Source organism: Geotrypetes seraphini, chromosome 12 (assembly GCF_902459505.1).
Source record: "Geotrypetes seraphini chromosome 12, aGeoSer1.1, whole genome shotgun sequence".
In the NCBI taxonomy this organism is placed as follows: Eukaryota; Metazoa; Chordata; class Amphibia; order Gymnophiona; family Dermophiidae; genus Geotrypetes; species Geotrypetes seraphini.
In genome coordinates, this window is record NC_047095.1 from 44,682,606 (window position 1) to 44,706,341 (window position 23,736).

The window sequence follows — 23,736 nt, forward strand, 5'->3', positions numbered from 1 at the left end:
CTTAGAAGCAGTCAGAATGAGCTTGATTAAAGATTGGAGCATGAAAGTTCATCTTTGAAAGAGAACACCCCTGTTCTTGGAGATATTAAAATAAGGTTGATAAATGCTAAAATTGGTTTCTTGGAAAAGGATCAAAACCCTTCTGAGAACCATTTCTGAAAAAAAAAAGAAACAGATGTGTGAAGAATATGTATAGCTGTAGCTTTATATGAGTTTTACATTTTAAATAGCTCGTGCTTATTGAGATTGGCATATACCCATCACTGTTCATTTATAAATGGGGGTCATAGACCTAAAGCTGAAGCTTTTAAGGATGTATAAATCAGTTATTTTACTTTGTCACAATACATGCTGGTTACAATTTCATGGTTGAAATTGGACCAATGTAAGTAAAGTTTGTATTGTATATTTTTTTCCTGAGGAATTATGATTATGAAGTCCTATATAGATTGATTAGTAGTTACGACAGGCAGTGGAATTGCTTCTAAACTGATTTTACAGACAGACTATAAATTAACATTTAGGAATCTCTGCTGAGTAGTCTTGACATTTGGGATCCCTGGAAGAAAGTGGGTGATCCTCACGAAACCAGAATAGTTGCTGGAGGACAGTTGGAGGCTGGGGGTTGGGGGGAGAACAACTTATGGTACTTTATTGACCTGAAACTGCTGCTTGGACTGAAAGAGAGGCCACTGCTTGAAACAGGTTTTTATTTTGAGGAAGGAAAAAAATATTAAGAAATTACACAGAAGAATCTTTAGACTTGTGAATTCAGAAAAGGCAGCTTTTGGTCAGAATCTCTACTGATCACAAGCTGCCTTGTATGTGACCAGCAGTTGAGAGATCAAGGCGAAAGGAAGGGAAAGATGAAAAAAATATGCTGGGCCATTTTAAAGGCTTTAGGGCCCCTTTTATCAAGCTGTGCTAGAGGTTTTTAGCACATTAATGCTCCAACGCTGAGAGTTGGAGCACTTATCTTGTTGGCCTGCGTTAAAAACTTCTAGCACAGTTTGATAAAGTGGGGGAGGGGGGGTTAGTTCTCAATAATTGTGACTCTTGGTTTAAACTAAAGAGAGCCAAAAATTCTTTCAGAATGCATCTGTCTGCCTACTCATGGGCATTAGTGGAGGAAATTTGCAAGCTCTTTAGTTTTCTAACGTGTGTGAATGCATTTTTGTTGTGTAATTTTTTTGTCAACAGGTTCATACTGTGTATACAAGATCATACTCCGAATTGTGCCTTTCAAAGCTGAAATAGGAGAGAGTAATAAGAGGTGGCAGGACAGAGTCATTCTTTCTCTACAGTGACTAAACAGATCTAAATAACCTCTCACAATTTTAGAGCCCAGCTATTCAGTACATGGGTAACTGAGCAAGCTGGGTTGTCCCAGTCATAATGTGCCTGAAAGCTGAACAAGGGTTAAGACTTTTTACTTTCTTGCCCTCTTATTTCTAAAAGTTAAAATTTGCATTTAATAGAAGCAGGTTTTCTGATCTGCTGTTCCAGTGGAAATAATGCAGAGCTAGCTAGTCACCGCAGGAGTCTGGGCCACAGCACCCTCTCATGTTTCAGTGAGTAGTAGAACCTCAGTTCACATGCTTTTCTGTTGGCCATGATCTGAAGAGCAGCAATCCAGCAGAGGAATAGGACGACATGGTAGAGAATGTGGCTTGAAGTGCTGCCACTCACAAGTAATTTGGTCAATCAGTGCTTGAGAGTTGGTGGTTTGGTGGGCTAAATAGCCTATGAATAACAAAGGGATTGGGGTGAAAAGACTGCTGGCCGAGTCCTTCAGTATTAATAGTGCTATGTTAGTACTTGATATGAGAGTGGACTGAAGGGTGCTTTAAGGAGTAGGCTGGAGGTGGAGGAGAGTCAAAACCCCCAAGCCCTCTTTTTAAGATCCCAGAATCTCTTCCTTTTTTTTTTTTGGGTGATACCCCCTTCCCCCTTGTCTTCCTGTTGCTCTTTATGCACCCTTTCACAATTTGATCTCTTCTTTTCCTCCCCCATATTGACACTTGAAATCTGCCATTAATAACACTCCCAAAACAGCAAGGGGTTTGGGGTTTAGCTCATGCCTTTTCAGAAGTAGTTGTAGATGAGATACATTCTGGTGCAGTAAGTATTTTCTTATCCCCAGGGGACATAGTCTTTTGTATAAGGTGATTGGGTGGGGGGGAGGGGGGATTAAATTACTTGCCCAGGATAAGAGTTTCAATGGCATAGGTCAGTTTGAAAGTACTATATTTTTATTATACCAGCAGAGTTATGTATAATATGCAAAATTATTCAAATGTATATAAATGTACTAAGAATCTAGTTCTTGCTCCAGAGTTAAAGCATGTGCTGTTGATGAGCTGGTAGCAGCCAGAGCATCTATACGGGTAAAGTCCCTAAGCCAACTAAAGAGGAACCATAGGTGGAAGCAGCAACAATGCTGGCAGGATTTCCCAGGCTCCAGTGGTCAAACAAATCACTGGTGAAGAAAGCACTGAAAACGGCTAACTGCCAGCAGAGCAGCCCAGCAGAGCTCATCCTGCTTGGCACTGCAGATAAGGGACCTGTTGCTGTGAACTGGAGGAATCGGAAAGAGGCATCAGCACTGCAATGAAGTGGTGAGGGTTAGAATGACCTTGCAAGCAACAACAAAAGCAAAAAATAACCCCAAGTCCAGACATTTTGCTGCGGCACCCATAAAACCTACTCATAGCTTAATTTTGACTTGTCGGTCGGTACTTAAAGCCAGGTCATAGGTAAATTGGACCATCTGATTGGATCAACTTGTACGGCCTTTGCTAGAGCAGATAAACTGGATTGTGCCCGATGTACTTTGCATGGATGGAGTTTAATATATGCTGCTTCTGTGGTAAGAAAAAGATGTTTGTGATGGTCACCTATAAAATAATTGCATATTATGTATTCTAGTATCAATCTAGATCATCAGACTTTAAGATTTGATGTGTAAATAATCATGATTTAAAAATTAAAAAAATTGTATGTGAAGGGTTGTAGGAGTCTCATAAACCTGTGTTTTCACATTTATATAAAATTATGTAAGTACTATAAACAAAACTTGTATGCTTCCTAAATATATAAAAAGAATTTGACATTGAAGTTATGAAAATACTGAAAGCTGTTTTATTATACCAGTAAAAAAAGATTGGGTTTGTTTTTTGTTTTGGGTTTTTTTTTTTAAATTAAGTAGGCTTAATGAGTTTCTTGCCTGTTCTAGTCAGCCATAAAAAATAGATTCTATAAGCTGACTTGGAGACACAGATGTTCACACAAGAAGCAGCAGATAAAAGCTGACGATGTTGAAAGTTTAATACTGAGATGTTTTCTTGCAGACTATTAAGTGGTTTCAATAGTGTTCATTATCTGAAAGTATTAACATTCACAAGCAAGTGTGTGTATGTAATAGATAATGGCAGATAATGATCAGTTGGCTCATCTGCCCTTCCCAGCTCCTTTGTAGGCTGTGGCTCTTAAAATTATTTGCATTTGTTGAGACTGACAAAATGACTTTATGCTGTGCAGGAGTTAAAATATGGAACTCCCTTGTAGGCCAAATACGAAACTAGCGAAAAGGGCATGTTTTGAAAATTGCTCAAGACGCAATTATTTGTAGATGCCTTTTTTAGCCAATAATTTTCTTCTCTGCACAGTTGATGAATTATTCATGACTTTTTATTATATAAGCTATGGTATTAGTTTGTAGATATGATTTCTGATGATTGTGTGCCTATTTTATTATGTTTTTACAAAATTATGTATGTAAATTATTTAAACTGTTTAGTTAAAATAAAATGTGGCTGTAAAGTCTATGTGGCAAATTAATGACATCCCCAAACATGCTATTCATTATTGAACGCCTATTAATCATATTTTGAAATAAACTTTAGAATGTACAGTATACACTTAGACATGCAGAGCAATGGTGTGCCAAAGAGGAAGACCACAAAAACAGACTTCAATAAAGGAGTGATAGCTTACATGTAGCTGGGAAGGGCAGATGAGCCAACTGATCATTGTCTGCCAATTTATGCAAATGATTTTAAGTTAAATTCCATTAATACCTTTATCAACTATTAAAAACCTGCGGTATTTTCAGAAAGGATTGTACCTCTCCACCTCCTTACAAATTCTATCCTTCCTGCCTCTTGTTTTTCATTCAACCTCTTCCAAAAAATGTCTTCTGTCTCTCACTCTCAAATTTTTTGTTCTGTTCTCTTCCCATTGTTTTTGTCCTTCATATTTCTCTATTTTTTGCCTCATTTCTGAGATTTGCCATTTTGCTTCTTGGCCCTTTTTCTTTAAATAGGAATGGAAAAGTCCATTCTCAAGAACGGCAAAAATCTTTTTTTCAGGACATTCACAATGCTGTGAATGAGGTAAAAATTGTATGTTCTTCAGTTGTATGCAAATATCTTGCACTTCCTTATTGTCTATGCTAGACTAGTCCCTTGTGAGCAAGTTTTGTCCCCCTGCTAGCAGATAAACAGGGAAAAAAAAAACTTAGTGATCAGTCTGGAGAGCAATGTCTCCAAACGTTTTATGCTTACTGTGATCATAATAAACCTTACTACAAAAGCAGGCTTTGAGTAGTGCAATTTGTTTTAAATGTACTGTAATGCTTTACATTATCCCAAAGAGAATATCCTTCTGGAGTCCATAAGATGCATCAAGTTGTGCTTGAATGTTCCCTTTAATCAAGTTGTGCCACCCAAAACACTGGGAACTACTACTGTTCTCAACCCAGGGTCATAGTGGTGTACAATAAACAGTACAAAATGCTATTTGTACTATAAAATTTCAGAGAGAATCATATTGTACTTCCTCTTGCATTAAATGTTTCAGAAATAAGTTCTCCAGTCCTTGTGGAGCAATGCATAAAATTTTTTTTAAAAACAAACCTCCCCAAAACATTTTTACACTCCAATTTAAAAGCAGGATTACTTAAAATAATCACAGATTTTAATGTCTAAATTGATTCTCAAGTTGCTCCAATTTTCAAGGTATTTTATTCTTAACCAATGATTTTATTACTTTAGTATTTCCTTTCAAAGATTTTTCCATATTTTCAAGCTTTATACGATGATTTAAAAGGTCTCAAAACTTTTGAGCCAGTATTCCATAAGACTGTTTTAAATTGGCATTATTGGAAGATCCAACTTAGTGAGAAGCTCCCAGATAGCCCCAAGAGCCACCTCACCAGCCAACTGACTTGCTTTTTGTCTGATAGTTCTTCAGCTTGAGCACCCTCCAATGTCAGACTTTTATAATTCTCCTCTGTTCGTGGGTAAGTTTTCTGGAGGATCTCAATCAAAAGGATGCTAATATAGCATTCACATATAAATCACATAAAGATCAAATATCTTTTCTAGATATCAAAATATTCAAACAAAATCAACACATCTCCACCACCCTCCACAAAAAAATGTCCGATCGAAACACTTTATTGCAATACCAGAGTTTCCATCCACGTACATTGAGAAATAGTATTCCTACCGGGCAATTTCTCCGTATTCGGAGAATTTGCTCGGAGGAATCGGATTTCGATAAAGAGGCTAATGAAATGTATACTAGATTCACACAAAGAGGGTATCCTGGGAAAATCGTTAGAAGGGCATGGAAAAGAGCTAAAAACTGCCACCGCCCCTGGTTAATGTTAAAAGATCAAAACAAACAACGAGACCAAGATATTGTTTGCGTTATGCCGTACACCAATCATAGTAACGCCATAAAACATATTATTTTGAAGCACTGGGCAATACTACAGTATTATCCAATATTACAAAAGTTTCCCAAATTTGCCTTTTCAAGAGCAAAGAATTTGGGCGAACAGTTAAAACATAATTTGCATAACCAAAGATCGGTGTCTAAGCCTTCCCATAAGCCCTGCGGCAAATGCAGGGTCTGCCGTTATATATTGGAGGCTACTTTTGTGGAAATACCGTGCACTGGGGGACGTCATTTCATTTTGAATACAGGGACCAATTGCGATTCCAGAGGGGTGATTTATTATATACAGTGCCCATGCAGAAAAATATACATAGGGCAAACGATCCGAATGATCAAAACTCGGATCATAGAACACTTAAGTAACATCAGGACAAAACGAATCTCCGCCCCTCTGGTTTCCCATTGGCTGGAGCAGTCACACTCATTAGAAGATCTGAAGAACACGGTATTGATCCAAACACACAATACCGAGGGCGACATATCCAAAGCACTAATACAAAAAGAGCAACGCTTCATATATAATTTGCAGACCCTGGCGCCAAAGGGTTTAAATTTAGACATAGATTGGCTAGCCGTTTAAAAGTATTAACTTTCGTTTAGTGAATTCAATTGAATTCGGTGTTTATTTCCGGTCGTTGGTTGGGCTGGATCTTCCGGTTACTCCCCCTTATAAAATTCACAAGCTGAGCAGATAGATTCAGTTGGCCCGTTTGCTTTGAGTGAGCCTGATCTCAGTGAGCCTTCACCAGGTAATATAGGAATTTTAAGAGCTTTAAAATCAAGATTAAGTTAATACACTGGGATTTCCCTGATAGTACTCAGCACTTATAAGTATAATCTAATTTAATTTTTTCACACTATGTTTTAAAAGGTTTGAGTTGTGATTTTTGATCGTGGTTTGATTTTTCCGCAGTGTCCCTCCCTGATGAAGAGGTGAAACTCGAGTCGGGGGGACGGGATTGGAAGAATGAACGAACAGTTCTAGGATTTTAACGGAGCACATAAATTTTATTGATATACAGTCACCAATGAGAATTAACGAAACCAACTACCCTCCTATTCAGATAAGTACATCTAGTTGATCTGTATTAGTTCGTGGTCACGTAGGGAGGGCAGGGGACAGGTGAAGGCGATGATGGTCCCCTTGTTAACCTCATTGTAGTGACTTCACTATATTTTGGGTTACTTGGTCTGAGCACTTCACAATAATATTTAAAATAAATTAAAGAAAGCAATATTATAGTTCCCCGATTCCCCCATACCTACCAGCTCCCCGCTGCTATATTTTAAAAACTTTGGGCAGTTAGTGATGCAATGAAGCCTGCCTGCCCTGGAAGTCTTATTTCTGCAGCCTATGCAGAACACTGCAGAAAGAACACTTCCGGGACAGCCAGCCAGACAGCGTGAGGCAGGCTTTGTTTCCAATTCCCTCACCTACCAACTCCCCACTGCTGTATTTTAAAATATTTGGGCAGCTGGGGGCACAACGAAGCCAGCCTCCCGCCATCTGCCTGCCTTGGAAGTGTTCTTTCTGTAGCGTTCTGCCTAGGCACTGTGAGAACGGGCTCCTGGACTTGATGGACCATTGGTCTTACCCAGTAAGGCTATTCTTATGTTGGACAAAGTGATAGAGGGAGAGATGTGGCATGGTGCTGGAGAGGGGTGATAGAAGGCACAATGGGCATGGGTGGGCAGTGGTGAAAATGCACATGATCCAGGGGATGAGAGAGGGAGACATGTTGGATGTGGGAGAGATGCCTGGATTTCTCAAGACAGATGGACAATGAGAGAGGGAGATATGTTTCCAATAGGGGTGGAGGAGACAGGAAGAAAATTACTCATGGAGGGACAGAGAGAGATGTTGGTTGGGGAAGAGAATGAGGTCCAGGGGAGATGAAGCATGCAGGAGGCAGAAATAAATAAATATTGGATGCACAATCAGCAGAAAGTGTAACTAGACAACAAAGGTAGGAAAAATTATTTTATTTTCAATTTAGTGATCGAAATGTGTTCTTTTTGAGAATTTATATCTGCTGTCTATATTTTGCACTATATTTGTTTATTTTTCTATAGTTGTTACTGAGGTGACATTACATATTTTAAAGTCATCTGCCTTGACCTCTTTGAAAAAAAAATATAAATGATAATTAAGATATTCTCTGCCTACCGTGTGCATTGTGATCTGGGTATCATTGTAGACAATGCGATGAAATCTTTCGCCCAATGTGTGGCGGCGGCCAAAAAAACAAACACGATGCTGGGAATTATTAAAAAAGGGATCAAGACTAAGAATGCCATAATGCCCCTGTATTGTTCCATGGTGCGACCTCATTTGGAGTATTGCGTTCAATTCTGGTCTCCTTATCTCAAGAAAGATATAGTGGCGCTAGAAAAGGTTTGAAGAAGAGCGACCAAGGTGGTAAAGGGAATGGAACTCCTCTCATATGAGGAAAGACTAAAATGGCTCTTCAGCTTGGAAAAGAGACGGCTGAGGGGAGATATGATTGAAGTCTACAAAATTCTGAGTGGAGTAGAACGGGTACAAATGAATCAATTTTTTAATCTGTCAAAAATTGCAAAGACTAGGGGACACAATGAAGTTACACGAAAATACTTTTAAAACTAATAGGAGGAAAATTTTTTTCACTCAGAGAATAGTTAAGCTCTGGAACGCGTTGCCAGAGGATGTGGTAAGAGCGGATAGCGTAGCTGGTTTTAAGAAATGTTTGGACAAGATCCTGGAGGAAAAGTCCATGGTCTGTTATTGAGAGAGACATGGGGGAGCCACTGCTTGCCCTATATTGGTAGCATGGAATATTGCTACTTGGGTTTTTGGCCAGGTACTAGTGACCTGGATTGGCTACTGTAAGAACGGGCTACCGGGCTTGATGGACCATTGGTCTGACCCAGTAAGGCTATTCTTATGTTCTTAATTTTGTGGTTTCTATTATGTATTACTAAGATTATATTGTGTGTATATGGAAAATGGATGGAAGACATTGCATTACAATTAGTACTATTATTGTGGGGGTGAGATCTGGAATGAGAGGGCATAAAATGAAAAGGTGATAGGCTCAGGAATAATCAAAGGAAATACCAGTCTCCTGGAAGAAGTGGTGGAGATAGAGACTGTGTCTGAATTCAAGAAGGCATGGGATCTCTCAGAGAAAGAGATAATGGTTACTGTGGATGGGCAGACTAGATGGGCCATTTGGCCTTTATCTGCCATCACGTTTCAATAATTTTAAGACCAAAGATGCAGTAAGGTCTGGGAGGCCTCAACATGGTGTCAACTCCTGAAATTGTTGACCATGACCTGATTTTGGCAGATTGGTGAATATCGGCTACAACAATTGCTGAGATACTACAGATTTCCAGGGAACATGTTGGTGTATAATCCACAAGCAGCTGGGTATGCAGAAGCTGTCAGTCAATATCTTGTAGGAGTCTCTGTAGATGTTCCTCTGTATAACTGAGTACATTGTCCCAAGGACCAAATGACATGGTGACCCCAAAGTCAATGTAGCAAACAAAACCAGGAAAGGGGGGGGAGGCAATCTAAAACCCCACAAAAATATGTGCAAAGATTTGCTGATCTGACATTAAATGACATGGATTTCAGTTAAGAAGTCATAAGGAACTAGGGACAGCACTTGATATACTGCCTCTCTGTGGATGCAAGCAAAGCAGTGTAATGTATATACAGATACTTATTTTGTAGCTGGAGCAATGGAAGGTTAAATGACTTGCCTAGCATTACAGGGAGCTGCAGTGGGAATAAACCCCAGATTCTCAGGCTGCGCTAACCATTAAGGCCTAGATTCACTAAGCAAACCGATCGTGTACCAATTGGTTTGCGAGCCCTTTGCAACTCGATTTCCCTCCAACCCGATTCACTAACCTGTGTACAAATCCAATCCGTGCATGCAAATGAGAGGAATCTGCATGCAAAGCAGGAAGGACACGATTTACTAAACTTTCTTCTGGCACACTGACTGGCTGGCTGACCAAAAAACTAGCGACTGGTGAGGACCAGTCGCTTGTGCTAAAATCCTGCTCTCTGCCCCGATTCGCCTGCTCTGGCCGCTCAGCTCTCTGAACCGACTCTCCAGCCCTGAATCACCTGCCCTTCCCCGCAGTGCGAGCCAGTGGTTTTAACCCATGGGTTTAAAGTGGGTTAAAACCATGGGCTCACGAAGTAAAAAAAAAAAAGTAAAGTAAACAGTAAAGTAAGTACAAAAAAGAAAAAGAAACCTTTGACGGGCACGAAGATGGTCTGCGCATGCTCAAGGATCGCTCTCCAGCGATCTGTGCAGTCGGTAGGCGTGTCAACAATTGCCCCCATTTGCACGCAGTGAATTCGTCAGCCTGCCTACAATCGGGCACAGATTGGACATGGATCTCAGGTTAGTGAATCTAGCCCTAAGTTACTTCTTAAGCTGTGATATTAAGATACCTAGTCAAGGTAAATTGAAGAACTTTAAGGGGTCCTTTTACTAAAGTGCACTTAAGCTTCTAATGTGGGCTTAATGTGTGAGAAAAGATTTATTGCAAAACGCTTTAGTGCATTTTGTGCTAATTTTCTTGTCTGTGTATATGCTAATAGTGTGCTATTTTGGGGGGAGGGGTGTGCATTAATGGGATAATGCAGACTTAACACCGGGAGCACCTGCTGCTTCCTAAATAGGCAGTAAGTGCTCTCACATTAATATTATTGCATATCTTGCACACTAATGGAAAAATTGTCTGCATGAAAAAAAGCCTATTTCGTAATACATCTTAAGCGACTTAAGGGTTCTTTTACTAAGCTGTGGTTAAAAAAAAAAGTAGCCTTAGCATGTGCTTATACTGGTCTGTTCCCTGCACTAAGACAATTTTTACCATAGCCAGAAAATGGCCAATTTTCCCCTTTTTAAAAAAAAATAAATTAATAGCTATGTGTCATTAAAAAAAAAAATATGTTAGTGCTTGAACACTTACCGACCTGTATTTTGTAGGCCCCACAGGTTCATGCACTAACCAGCTAGTGTGTGATAATGTAGATGCACTATTTAGCACAGAACTGTCCACTCCTGTTCCCAGTCATACCACCTGACAGAGAAACATTTTTTAGCATGTGGTTTGCACACGTAGCTCCAAAACCTACAATAGGATGCTTGAGCATGACTTGTGTCGAGCCATTTTAACCTGAGCTAACTGCACACTAGTGCAGCAGGCTCAAACTCAAACCCTTTGCGGGGCCACATTTTGGATTGTAGGTACTTGGAGGGCCGCAGAAAAAATAGTTAATGTCTTATTAAAGAAATGACAATTTTGCACGAGGGAATACTCGTTATAGTTTATAAATCTTTCCTTAATTGAGTCTGATAATTTCAGCTATACACAGCTGAAAGCAGTGCAACTTGCAGGAAAGCGCTTGCATGAGGTTACAGAAGTGAGGCGGGCAACATTCCAGAACAATGGTAACATACCGAGGGCCTCAAAATAGTACCTGGCGGGCTGCATGTGGCCCCCAGGGCACGAGTTTGAGACCACTGCAGCAGTGCATACAGCAGCTTAGTAAAAAGACTCTCCTTAAATTAACAGGCACAAAGTTTTATGGCCTTACATTAAGCAGTTTTATGTTAAAGTGGTCCTAAGCTATGTGAACATAAGCCATTTTGTTTTAAACTTTATTGATAGGTTCAATAATACAGGGTGCCCACAAAAACACTCCTTGATTTTAAATGGTTACCAAACCAAAATTTATTGGAATATTCTTTCACCTGTGAGGCTAGTTTCATCAACTCATACAGTTTCATATGAGCTGATGATTACATACACTCGATGTGGGCTCCACTTGTTACTCGGCAAACATCGATGTGATAATCGAGCTCGGACCAGACTCTCCGAAGCATATCTGGCGTGATCGCATTTATAGCTTCGGTGATGCGTTCCTGCAGATCATCCATAGTTGCGGGCAGTGGCGGTACGTATCCCCAAAGGAAAAAGTCACAAACAGTAATGTCTTCTGATCTCGGGGGCCACTTGAGGAACACCTGATCATTTTGTCACGTTGCACTGTCTGAAGGTTGTTACTTCTGCACCAATTGCAGCTTATAAGGGTGACATTGCAAGCAATTGTGTAAGATTTTGCTAACTGTGCTTTTTGTGACTTCTATTTGCTGTCATCTTATTTATAAACATATTCCAATAAGTTTTGATTTTGTAACCATTTAAAATCAAGGAGTGTTTTTGTGGGCACCCTGTACAATAACCACAAGGATGAGACAAGCTCTTCAACATCCCCAATGACTAAGTCCAAGAGAGGAAACTGCAGTCATGGAACATCAATAGGTAGAAAACCCCCGCCCCCTTCTGCCATAACATATATCCAGCCTCCTAGGGGAGTGACAGACAACCCACACTTCCCCATAAATGTTTATAAGGAGCAGCCTCTCCACATCGAGGACGCTCACCACGTCCTTCGATAAAGTCCCTTAGCCTTTTTCCAGAGAGCGGTTATTTTAGCCATTCTGCAGACATTGTCCCGCTTCAATAGAAAACTTTCTTTACTGGGCACTTCCGCAACCTTCCAATAAGAGGATAGACACATCTACATGGCCACCAACGAAACAAACAGTTGAATCTCCGGGTCTTGAGGAGACAGACTCTTGTTTAAGCGAAACACTCGGATATCCACTGGTACCATAAACAGCGTGACCATATGGCTCCAGAAAAAAGGGGACGGATTGAGACATCCGGGTTTTACTTCCATTGAAAGCAATGGAAGTAAGGAGAACAGATTGAGACATCTTGGTTGCTTTCAATGGAAGTAAAACCCGGATGTCTCAATCCGTCCCCTTTTTTCTGGAGCCATATGGTCACACTAAAACATAAGCCATTTTAGTCAGTTGAACTTGAGGCTGATATGCTTCACTACTTTTTTTGCAATTAACATTTGATGCTATTTTGTGTACTTTTGGTAGTGCAGGTTTTATATTAACGTCTTGAAAAGATAATTAGGTTAACATTTAAACACTATGGTTAATGATTCTTTTTTTTTTTTTAATGTCCATCCGTGGTATTTAAATATCACCCTCCTGGATAATTCTGGTGCTGGCTATCTGAATACAGAGGCAAGACTGGAATTATTATCAGCCATTTGAATGAACAGTTTTTAGGAGCCATGATATGTATGTTCCTTGATCTATCTTGTGCTGCACAGAAGAGACGCCAGGACTTTTTATCCTTAAAGGCTGAAGTCAATTCACACAGTGGCAGCCTTTCATAAAGCTTCTTTGGGTATGTTCAATTATTTTAGAGGGTAGCATGCACTTGGTTTTTTGACTCTGAACAGAATTTAACTTCTTTAGTATTTAAAAAAAAAGGCTGTCTTACCCCAGAACTTAGTTTCTCTGAGTTAGGAAATAGTGTTAAGGTCCATTGCCTAGGTTCACTTTAATTTGTCCACCAGTAGATTGGATCATTTCCTTAGGCATTTTTGTTTTCACTGGCTCCTCAAATAATTGTGGTCTAAAATGCAATATTCTATTTTGCCTTTTTTGTGTTCAATTGATTTTTCTTAGTATAATTTTGAATTTATCTTTTTATCTTAATTTTTCCTTATATCACTCAAACAAATATGCAAAAACCAGGGCTACATTGTCTGTAAATGATGTATTATTTAAATGCACAAATACAAAATTTGGAAGAAACCCCCCCCCCAGCTTTAATAAAAGCTCTCATAAACCTCATACTTTTTAATTAACTTATCTTGATCATGCAGATGATACTATAAATAAATATAACTTTTTCATGCTTCAACTTTCTAACAAAAGTATAACAATTGTAGTATAGTCAAAGATTTCATTCCCTGTCTACTCTGAATTGTGGCGACATTTACAATATCATTTATATACCGCATAACCTAATATAGTTCAATGCAGTTCACAACATTAAGATTCTGAGACAATCTCAGGAACTACAAAAAGCAAATTAATATGTTATAATTATGTGTACAGAAATTTATCAAATAAGTAGGTTTTCAAGAATTTCCTGAAATGTAAGTATGATATAGCGTTAGCTATTAGCCAACTAAATTCCTTGACTGATCGCAGCCTGATATGAAAGTAATCTATTTTTTAAAAAAAATTTGTATCGACATTCCTTTACAGAGGGGAACGTGAAATAAGATAGAAAGCGTTGGGACCTTAAGTAATTTGCTGTAAGACCAAACAGCACCTTGTACCAAAGCCAGGTACACTGGTTGATGGGAAAGGAGTGTTGAGGTTTTGGAGGTCCTATTTCTTTTGCTTTCTACGTTAACGGCGTTAGTCAAAACTGTTTCAATTTTACCACTCAACCAAATGAGGTTTACCAACTAATTTGAGCTGTGCTACACTTTTGTAAAAGAGCATTGTGTCATACAGTTTTGTTGTTTTTTTGAGGAAGCAGCAAAACCTTACAGCAGTTCATTACCAGTTCTTCAGACAGTCTGGTAAATATTAGGGAAAAACTTATTTCTGGAAGATACAGAAAATAATGTGTTTGTTTTGCTGACAGAGATGAAGTGTAAATGTAGGTTACTGTGAAGATATGTTATTGTACCACTAAACTCATGCTATTTTAGTGCAGGTCCTTTTTTGCAGCTAGCCCTGCTTACTAGTAATGGGGGTTTAGAGAGCGATCGAAATCAGGGTTCTTAATTTCAGCTGAAACCAAATCAGCAGCTGAAATTTGCTACTCGCTTTTTTGGCTGAAACCAAAAACATTGCCCTCCTCTGTATTCTGTAGGCCTATCTATAGATAGATGCCTGTGGCCTCTGCTGGGTAGGAGTGATCCCAAGTTGCTCCTGTTCATGCAAGCTTTCACAGTCAAAATGACTGCCATGACGTCCTGTGGAAGGCCCACAAGACTTCTGAAAGAGATTGTAGCAGCCATTTTGAGATTGCAACAAGCATGGGTAGACTGGGGATCAATCCTGACCTGAAGAGGCCACTAGACTATTGGGCCTTCTAAAGTTAGGCCTGGGGAGGACTTTTGAGTGGTAGAAGGCAGTGCTTGTGGTGGAGGTGAGGGGACAGGCACCATGGTCATATTGTGTTCATTTGGGGGGGGGGGGGGGTGAGGAGAGAGAGAGTTTTAATTTCAGCTAAAAGGGCCCTGGTGTTCTTGTTTGAAACTGAAGCTGTGTCCAAAGCCAAAGTTTGGGTTGGTTTTGGCACCAGAACTGAAAGCTGGAAGGCTTCTACTAAGGTTAACGGTACAATAGCCATGTTGAAATCATTCCCCTGAATGCACTGTGTTTAATTAAGGCATCTAGGATATCAGAATAGCCATGCAAGAGACCTTTGACATTTAAAGTTTATTCAGTGAAGGAGCTACAGTCAATTTTAACTGCATCCAAAGTGAGCTTCCCATCATAAGAAAACAACGGAGGGAGAAACGTCATCAGTGAGCAAAGCTCGGCCTGAGACTCACAACCATCGTCTGTAGTGTTAATACTAGTTGATAACATATTTATTGGTAAATAGTTCACAACTGAGGTGTCAGCTGGTTCAATATCTTGTTGTGACATGGTCTGAAGTGTGATTAGTTCTGACACCAAATTCTTATACAAACACGGAACCTGATGTTTATAAATAAAACCATCCACAGTTGTGGTGTTGAGGTCTTGCGGCTGACAATTTCCTTCTGGCGTCTGAAAATGCATATTTGTGTTGCATTCACCATTGCAAAAAGTGCCAGTGTAAGTGAAAGTCAACTGCTCATTACAGCCGGCAACCTCTTCTATATCCATCGTTTCAGGCTCTTCAAAGATGCCAGAGTCATTCAAAAACTGCTCTGAGGGTAGTCTCCTTTTATCCTAAAGAAATGTGTGTGTATATATACATGAATTTATTCTATATGCACTAAGTTACTGACGCACAACAATCCCCTTTTCAGCAACGACAAGGAGTGTAATTTTCAAAACATTTTACATAGTTAAGCAAGAATTACCTAAGGAAAAAGACTGAAAATTCTACTCCCCTGGTCAGAGCAGGAAAGCACGGACTTACTTTTATGCAGTTAGTTTGAACTGTTTGCAAAGTCCATAGCTATAACTTAAACTGTTTTCCTTCGCTGGCCCAGATTTTCAAAGGAAAACTGAACAAAAATTAGAGTGCAGGTAGTTTGAAAATTGCTCCAGAAATGAACTGTAAGGTACCATTAAATAAATTATTTGCCTTTGGAATTATAAGCAACGATCTAGAACTGAAAGCAAAGCTGCAACATTCTCTTCTGCCACCCAAGATCTATCTGCTGGTTTGAACTGTACAGGATATCAGATAGCTGAACAGTTCACACCAGCTTGGGTTGCAGAGAAAGAGGTTGTGGTCTGCAGAACCATCACTGTTCTCCTGGTACCTGATTCCTGATTTGCATTGAGGTAGAGAATGATGTGGTGACCCATTCCCATGGCAAACTGTAGTAAATCTGCAGGAACAGGTAAACCTTTGTACTGTTTTCTGCAAGTGTGGAAACAAAACTTTTTACTGCTCCATAGGAGCGGTAAAAAGCTTTGATCCCACGGGAAACTCCACCCATAATCACAGCCTCCCCCCCTCACTTTGTGGGTCTGGTGACTCTAGCCCTCCATCATTCACGGGTTTGGCAGTTCCAGCTACAGCCCCTCCCCCTCACTCATGGGGCTGGTGGCTCTAGGTGGCTTCTCTCCCTCCCTGCTGCTGGCACACACCTTGAAGAGCGAGCTTATCTCTACACATACTCAACAGTGCTCACGGCCTTTCCTCTGCTGGGCCTCTCCTTATGATGCAACTTTCTCTTTTTGCAGAGAGGAAGTTGCATCATAAGGAGGAATCCGGCAGAGGGAAAACCACAAGCACCATTGAGCAGGCGTGTGTGCAGAGATCGGCTCACTCTTCGAGGTGTATGCCAGCAGGCGGGAGGCAGGCTGGACCCATCAGACCCACAAGGGGGGGAGCTGGAGCCGTCAGCCCCGAGGAAGAGGGAGGGAATGCAAGGAAAAGCAGATGGGTAGGAAGTAAGGGCACAGGCAAGGGCTGGGGCTGGAGGGAAGGGGGAGAGGTGCTGCACCTGTGGAAGGGGGGCTGCTGGAGGGAAGGTAGAGAGGTGCTGGACCTGTTGGGGAGGGGCTGATGGAAAAAAGAGTGGATGAAGGAAGAATAAATGAAATACTGAACACAGCAGAGAGAGGGAGAGACACAGGAAGGTATCAGAAACCAAGGGGAAATAATGGGCATGGAGAGGAGAATAGGGACAGGGACACACAGGGAGATGCTGCATGAGAATGGTATATGAATATGAGAGGGGCAATGCCAGACCTGGGAGGGAGTACATGGACACAGAGGGAAAGTGCTAGATGTGGGTGAGAATAGAAACGCAGAAGGGAGATGAGTAGTACAGGATGTAGAGTAGTGATGATAAGTACAGGGAGATGGACACAGAGGAGATGCTGAAAGGGGAGGTATAGGGGACCTAGAGAAAGGAAAGATAGGTACACAGAGATGGAAGATGGATGGTGAGCACAGAGAAGAAGAAATGTCAAATGAGTACTAGACCCTGGTGAGTGAGTTAGAGATGACAGAGGGAAATAGAAACCAGAGCATGGGACCAACATGACTTGAAAAATAAAATGACCAGACAACAAAAGGTAGAAAAATAATTTTATTTTCTATTTTGTGATTAGAATATATGAAAACTGAAATGATTATCCTGCCAGTGCTGGTGTAAGACATGAGTAGGGCTCAGGGCAGAAATTTGGGAGGGGACCACAAAGCCCATTACTAGCCCATGCCATCTTCAGCTTCCAGCAGGCTCAGGGCTCTCTCTAGTCAGGGGACAGATGCCCTAATTGCACTCCTTGGCCTAACACCATCCCTGGCATGTGTGATCTTTATATTTTGCACAGTATAGGAGGAAATGGATCTATTTCTTTGGTGTCATAGGCAGCAGAACGCTTTTTTGTTTGGGGAGGCCCAAAAGCTCCACCCTAGGCCCCCACCCCCATAATAATAGTACTAATTATAAATGCCATTTCTTCCATTAATTTTTCATATACACACAATATAATCTTATTAATAATACACAATGGTAACCACAAAATTAAACTACACAAAGCGCACTCTTTTTCCTCGCCCTGCCACTGCACAGCATTTCTTCCTCTCTCTCACTGTCCACCATCTCTCTCTCTCTCATTCCTTCCCTTGCTGCAAAGGGAGTGGGGCAAGAGAGAGGCAGAGAGGGATCTAGGGTGCCTCTCTCCCATCCCCTCTACTGCCACATCCATTATTTCTTCCTCTTATCCCCCGGATTGTGTGCAGCATCTTTCGCCTCTGCCCACCATTTCTGGTTCTATCACCCCTCTCCAGCTCCATGCCACATCTCTTCCTTCATTCCCTCTACCTCCATGTCCGACATTCCTCCCTCTTACATCCATTTCCATCTGTCCCACTGTTTCCTCTCCACCACCACATCCAACATTTCTCCTGCTCCTCTCTCTCTACCTCACTCCTCTCCCATCACCATGTCCAATAATTCTCCTTTCTTCCTTTCCCCATGTACACCATCTCTTTCCCTTCCACCCCCAGATCTAACATTTCTCCCTTCCTTACCCTCCTTCCATTCCCAAGTCCAATTCTCTCCCTTTCTCTTCCCAACTATCCTATTCTATATATCTCCCTCCCTCTACACCACCCCCAGGTCCACCATCTCTGCCTTTCTCTTTCCAACTGTCTTCCCTTCAAATATCTCAACTCCCCTTTCCTTCACAGCACCTGATGCCCAACTACTCTCCTTTTCTCTCCCTCCACAATATTGCCCACTATCTCTCTCTCTCTCTCTAGTACCCTCTCTTTCTGGCCTTATAAGTTCTGGCCTTTCACTCCCCACCCGCAGTCTATCATGTCTTGGAAACCCGTTCCCCATTCTACCTTAAAAAAAAAACCCAAAACAGTCCAGGGGACTTCCTGGTCCGGCACATCCTCCCCTTCACCTCTGCTTGCATCTGTTTTTATGGCAGGGGAATGTCAGCTGCAGCAGCAACTCTAAAACGCAGCCTGCTGCATCCCTTCGCACTTTCCTTGTGCCACTCCGCCCCGCCCAGCCCACTAATGACGCTACTTCCGTTGTCAGCTTAGGTGAAGCACGGCACAAGGAAAGCATGGAGGGAGTCTGGAGGCTGTGTTTCAGAATTGCTGCCACAGCCAACATTCCCCTGCCACAAAAATGGATGTGATCAGAGGTGAAGGCAACGTCAGGCTCACGCGCTTCAAAAGGGGAGGATAAGCAAGCCCATGGGGGCCCCCCTGAGCCTTGAGGGCTAGGGCAGCTGCCCCTTTTGCACCCCCATAATGCCTGCCCTGCCGCTCTCCTCACGCCCATGCGCCGCGTGTCTACCTTTAATTTTTTTTTTTAAAGCGCTATGGCCTGCCCTCTCTGACAACTTCCTGTTTCCGCTAGGGCTGGCCGCAGTGGAGAGCAGACGCCGGGGCTGCAGCGCTTTTCTAAGAAATTAAAGATAGACACATGGTGGGCAGGACGAGTGGATGCCGCTCCCAGCCTCGCAAGAAGTGTTCTCCTCAGTATCCCCCACAAGACAGGCAATTTTCAGAGAGGCCGTGGCCCCTCCCCCCATTCCAATGCCTATGTTTGGTGTCACGCTATATGGAAAGTGTGGCTTCTTGGGATTTTGGTTTATGTTGATCGTTTTTGGTCAGCTATTATGCGACCGAGGTATTCTGTTGGGATGAAATTTTCTATGTAGTGTTCAGTTTTCCTGATAGTGGAGGGGAGACTGTAAGGGGAGATTGGTTTTGTTGATCCTTTTTCTGTATTTGTGATTTATATTGTTTCTTTTTATACTTTAAAAAAATGATTTCAATATAAAATTATAACTATTCAAGGCTTGTGCAGATGGGATCTGACAGAGTTCACGGGGATGGGATGGGGCAGGGCGGAGACCGAGACCGAGTTCATGGGGATGGGGACAAATTTTTCCCCGCATCATTCTCAACATTGAGAGGGTTGTGGTAGGGGGTGGTGGGGTGGGGAGGAAGGAGAGAATCAACCAGAGCTTGAAATAAGCAGCAAAGCAGCTACCACTTCTCAGTCCTCTCTTAGCTCACAGATCCCCGTGATGATTTGGTGGAAGTTGGCCAGTTATCAGGGAAAGGCATCATTTTGTAGCCACTCCTGCGGTGTGGAATTGTGGAAAACCTAAGATCCAGCAAATAATTTTCTCAATATTGATTTGGTGCTCTCTCTCTTTTAACCCTTTATGGTGCCTCTTTGCAAATTCTTTAGAAAATATCTAATACATTATATAATAATGTAATTATTATGTAAATATATTTTATAATAAGAAATTCTTTAGATATATTTGAATTTATGCAAAAAAAAAAAAAAAAGTTTTATAGCTGCTGTAACATTTCAAGAGCAAAATTCAAAGCAATTTATTCAAGTAGAATATGTTAGATTTAAGTAAACTAACGCTGAACATTGTTCCCTTCAATGTGGCTACAAGTCTCAGTCACACTGGGAGAAGACATTCTGGGGAGCTAATGAGTAAACGCAAAGGAAAAGCAGATGCACAGCTGCCATTTTCAAATCTATGGGCTTCAAGTTTCAAGTTTATTGACTTTTAATATACCGACCATCAACAAGTGTCTTTTACGAAGCAACTCTTTGGCGCGCGCTAACCCCCGCGTTTGCCCAAACACTACCGCCTGCTCAAGAGGAGGCGGCAGCGGCTAGTGCGGCCGGAAAATTTGCGCACGCTATTACGCGTGTTAAACCGCTAAACGCGGCTTCGTAAAAGGAGCCCTATGTGTCTACTTTGCCAACAAAATTCGACCAAACTAATATTCAACAAGGGTGGACTTCTGAACTGGCCTTTTTATGAAAATTTACTAGAACAGAGTTTATAACTTTAGGAGCCTATAAAAGTATGTGACAACAGGGACACATTTAGGGCAGGGGACAAACGTTATAGGAGCTTAGCACAAATTTTCAGCACTGGCCCCTACATTTGAGTGAATTTTCAATTCAAAATGTAGACTCCTAAATATGGTTGCAAATAAGGGACAATTTATTTTCCTCATATGTCTTATTACCCTTTTGTATTTTCCCTTGATGTTTCTTCTTTTCTTTAAGAATTGTATTTCATCCCTCCTTACCTATTGTTTTTGTAATGTTAATTTTTAATATACTAATTTTATTTATTAATTGTATGTATTGTTTGGTTCCCTAATATATGTAAATTTTAAGTGTACACCGCTTAGAAACTTGGAATAAGCGGTTAATCAAGTCAACTAATAAACTTGAAACTTGAACAAAATTTAGGGATTTAACTTAGATTCTTAAACGTAGGGCTTCAGGCGCTACCTTTACTTAAAGAAGATGCTAGCATCTACATGTACTATGTGCCTGCAGCAATTTTCAAAAGGAAAATCCTCAGATACTTTCCCTATATAATTTGTGGGTAGCAGGACAAGTGCAAAGGGACTATTAACCGATGCAGGCAGTTTCCTCCTTCATGACTTACCTTCACAGACATATACTCTCTGGCCCACGTACAGTTGGCTGGGTCTGGAATCTTTACATTGGTAGTAAACAGAGATAATAACCTGGGGGGAAAAAAACAGTGAGATATGCTCAGTTTTTGCTGGATAGAAGCTGTTTTAAAGTAAATATTTTGAACATAATTGGCAGATACGGAGAAGACATTTCCCATAAAGAGATCTTCAGAGTGCATGAAAAGATACTTGGGGTATCTCTACAGAATAGGAGCTTACATTTCTAAACACCTATTACACACACATAATATGTGCTAACATGCTAATCAAACCAGCATCATTTAGCACAATTTGAAAATGATTGTATTGTACATAAGAACTATTCTCTGACTGGGGGGGGGGGACCCTTGATGAAACTGCAGGGAAATACTTTTAAAACCAATAGGAAATATTCTTTCACTCAGAGAATAGTTAGCTCTGGAATGTGTCGCTAGAGGTTGTGGAAAAAGCAGATAGTGTAGCTGGTTTTAAGAAAGGTTTGGACAAATTCCTGGAGGAAAAAGTCTGTTATTACATTACATTAGTGATTTCTATTCTGCCATTACCTTGCGGTTCAAGGCGGATTACATAAGAAGTTATCTCGACATTTCCAGAGGTATTACAGAGTGGAGCAGGTTGCTACAGGGGATTGAGATGATTCTTGCGGTGTTAGTTTGTCTTTAAGGATTTCTTGAATAGCATGGTTTTTATTTCTTTTCTGAAAGTTTTGTAGTCTGGGGTCGTGATCAGTAAACTGGAGAGCTGGTAGTCTAGTTTTGCTGCCTGTGTGGCGAGAAGGCCATCATACAGTTTTTTTCATTTGATGTCTCTGATTGGAGGGTGCGTGAAGGGTGGGTTCTCCTAAGTCTGGTAGTGGTAGTTTGGATTAGGCGGTTGTTCAAGTAGGCTGGGCTGTCTCCATTAATGGTTTTAAATAGTAGACAGTAGAATTTGAATAGTATTCTTGCTTGTATTGGGAGCCAGTGTGATTCAAGGTATGTCGCTGTGATGTGGTTATGTTTCCTCAGTGAATAGATAAGTCTCAGAGCTGTGTTTTGGACTGTTTGTAGTTTTCTTTAGCATGGTTGCGGGGCAGGAGAGATAGAGGATGCTGCAATAGTCTAGAAGACCTAGGACTAGGGACTGGACCATAAGCTGGAATTGGGGAAGCATCTGCTTGCCCTGGATCGGTAGCATGGAATGTTTTGGTCAGATACTAGAGACCTGGATTGGCCACCGTGAGAACGGGCTACTGGGCTTGAATGGACCATTGGTCTGACTCAGTAAGCCTATTCTTATGTTCTTAATCATATCTCCCCTCAGCCATCTCTTTTCCAAGCAGAAGAGCCCTAACCTTTTTAGTCTTTCCTCATACAAGAATAATTCCATCCCCTTAAGAACTTAAGTGCCATACTGGGAAAGACCGAAGGTCCATCAAGCCCAGTACCCTGTTTCCAACAGTGGCCAACCCAGGGGCCAAGTACCTAGCTAGATCCCAAGTTATCCTAGGAATAAGCAGTAGATTTCCCCAAGCCACCTCAATAATGGCCTATGGACTTCTCTTTTAGGAAATTATCCAAGCCTTTTATAAACCCCTCTAAGCTAACTGATTTCACCACATTCTCCAGCAATGAATTCCAGAGTTTAATTAAACATTGTGTGAAGAAACATTTTCTCCTGTTTGTTTTAAATCTACTACTTAGTGGCTTCTTCGCATGCCCCCTAGTCCTAGCATTTTTGGAAAAGTGAACAAGCGATTCACATCTACCCTTTCCACTCCACTCAGTATTTTATAGACGTCTGTCCTATCACCCCTGCGCCGTCTCTTCTCCAAGCTGATGAGACCTAGCTGCTTTAGCCTTTCCTCACAGGGAAGCCGCCTAAAACCTTTTATCATTTTTGTCACTCTTCTCTGTGACTTTTCTAATTCCGCTATATCTTTTTTGAGATATGGCAACCAGGATATTTATCATCTTGGTCACTCTTCTTTGAACCTTTTCTAGTGCCGCTATATCTTTCTTTAAATAAGGTGACCAAAACTGAACGCAATACTCAAGGTGAGGCCGCACCACAGAGCAATACAGAAGCATTATAATATTCTTAGTCTTGTTAACCAACATTTTTAAAAATAATTCCTAGCATCTTGTTTGCTTTTTTGGCCACCACTGCACATTGGGCAGAGGGTTTCATCATATTGTCTACAATGGCACCCAGATCTTTTTCTTGGACGCTAACCCCCAAGGTGGACCCTAGTATCTGGTAACTGTGATTTTGGTTATTCTTTCCAATGTGCATCACTTTGCATTCGTCCACATTAAATTTTTCCTGCCACTTGGACGCCCAGTCTTTCAATTTCCTAAGTTCTGCCTGCATTTCTTCACAATCTGCCTGCGTTTTTAACAACTTTGAACAGTTTAGTGTCATCTGCAAATT

General features: G+C 41.1%; 1 protein-coding gene across 1 annotated transcript in view; it reads right to left on the reverse strand.

Annotated features, from left to right (window-relative positions):
* Positions 1–15,092: 15,092 nt before the first annotated feature.
* The window catches only part of IL12RB2 (interleukin 12 receptor subunit beta 2), a 68,487-nt gene continuing 59,843 nt past the window's right edge, over positions 15,093–23,736 (reverse strand). Inside the window, exons 15-16 of the mRNA XM_033915527.1 lie at positions 21,294–21,375; positions 15,093–15,593 (exon numbers count right to left, since the gene is read on the reverse strand). Coding sequence (XP_033771418.1) covers positions 15,093–15,593; positions 21,294–21,375 — 583 coding nt within the window. The remainder of the gene's footprint in view (positions 15,594–21,293; positions 21,376–23,736) is intronic.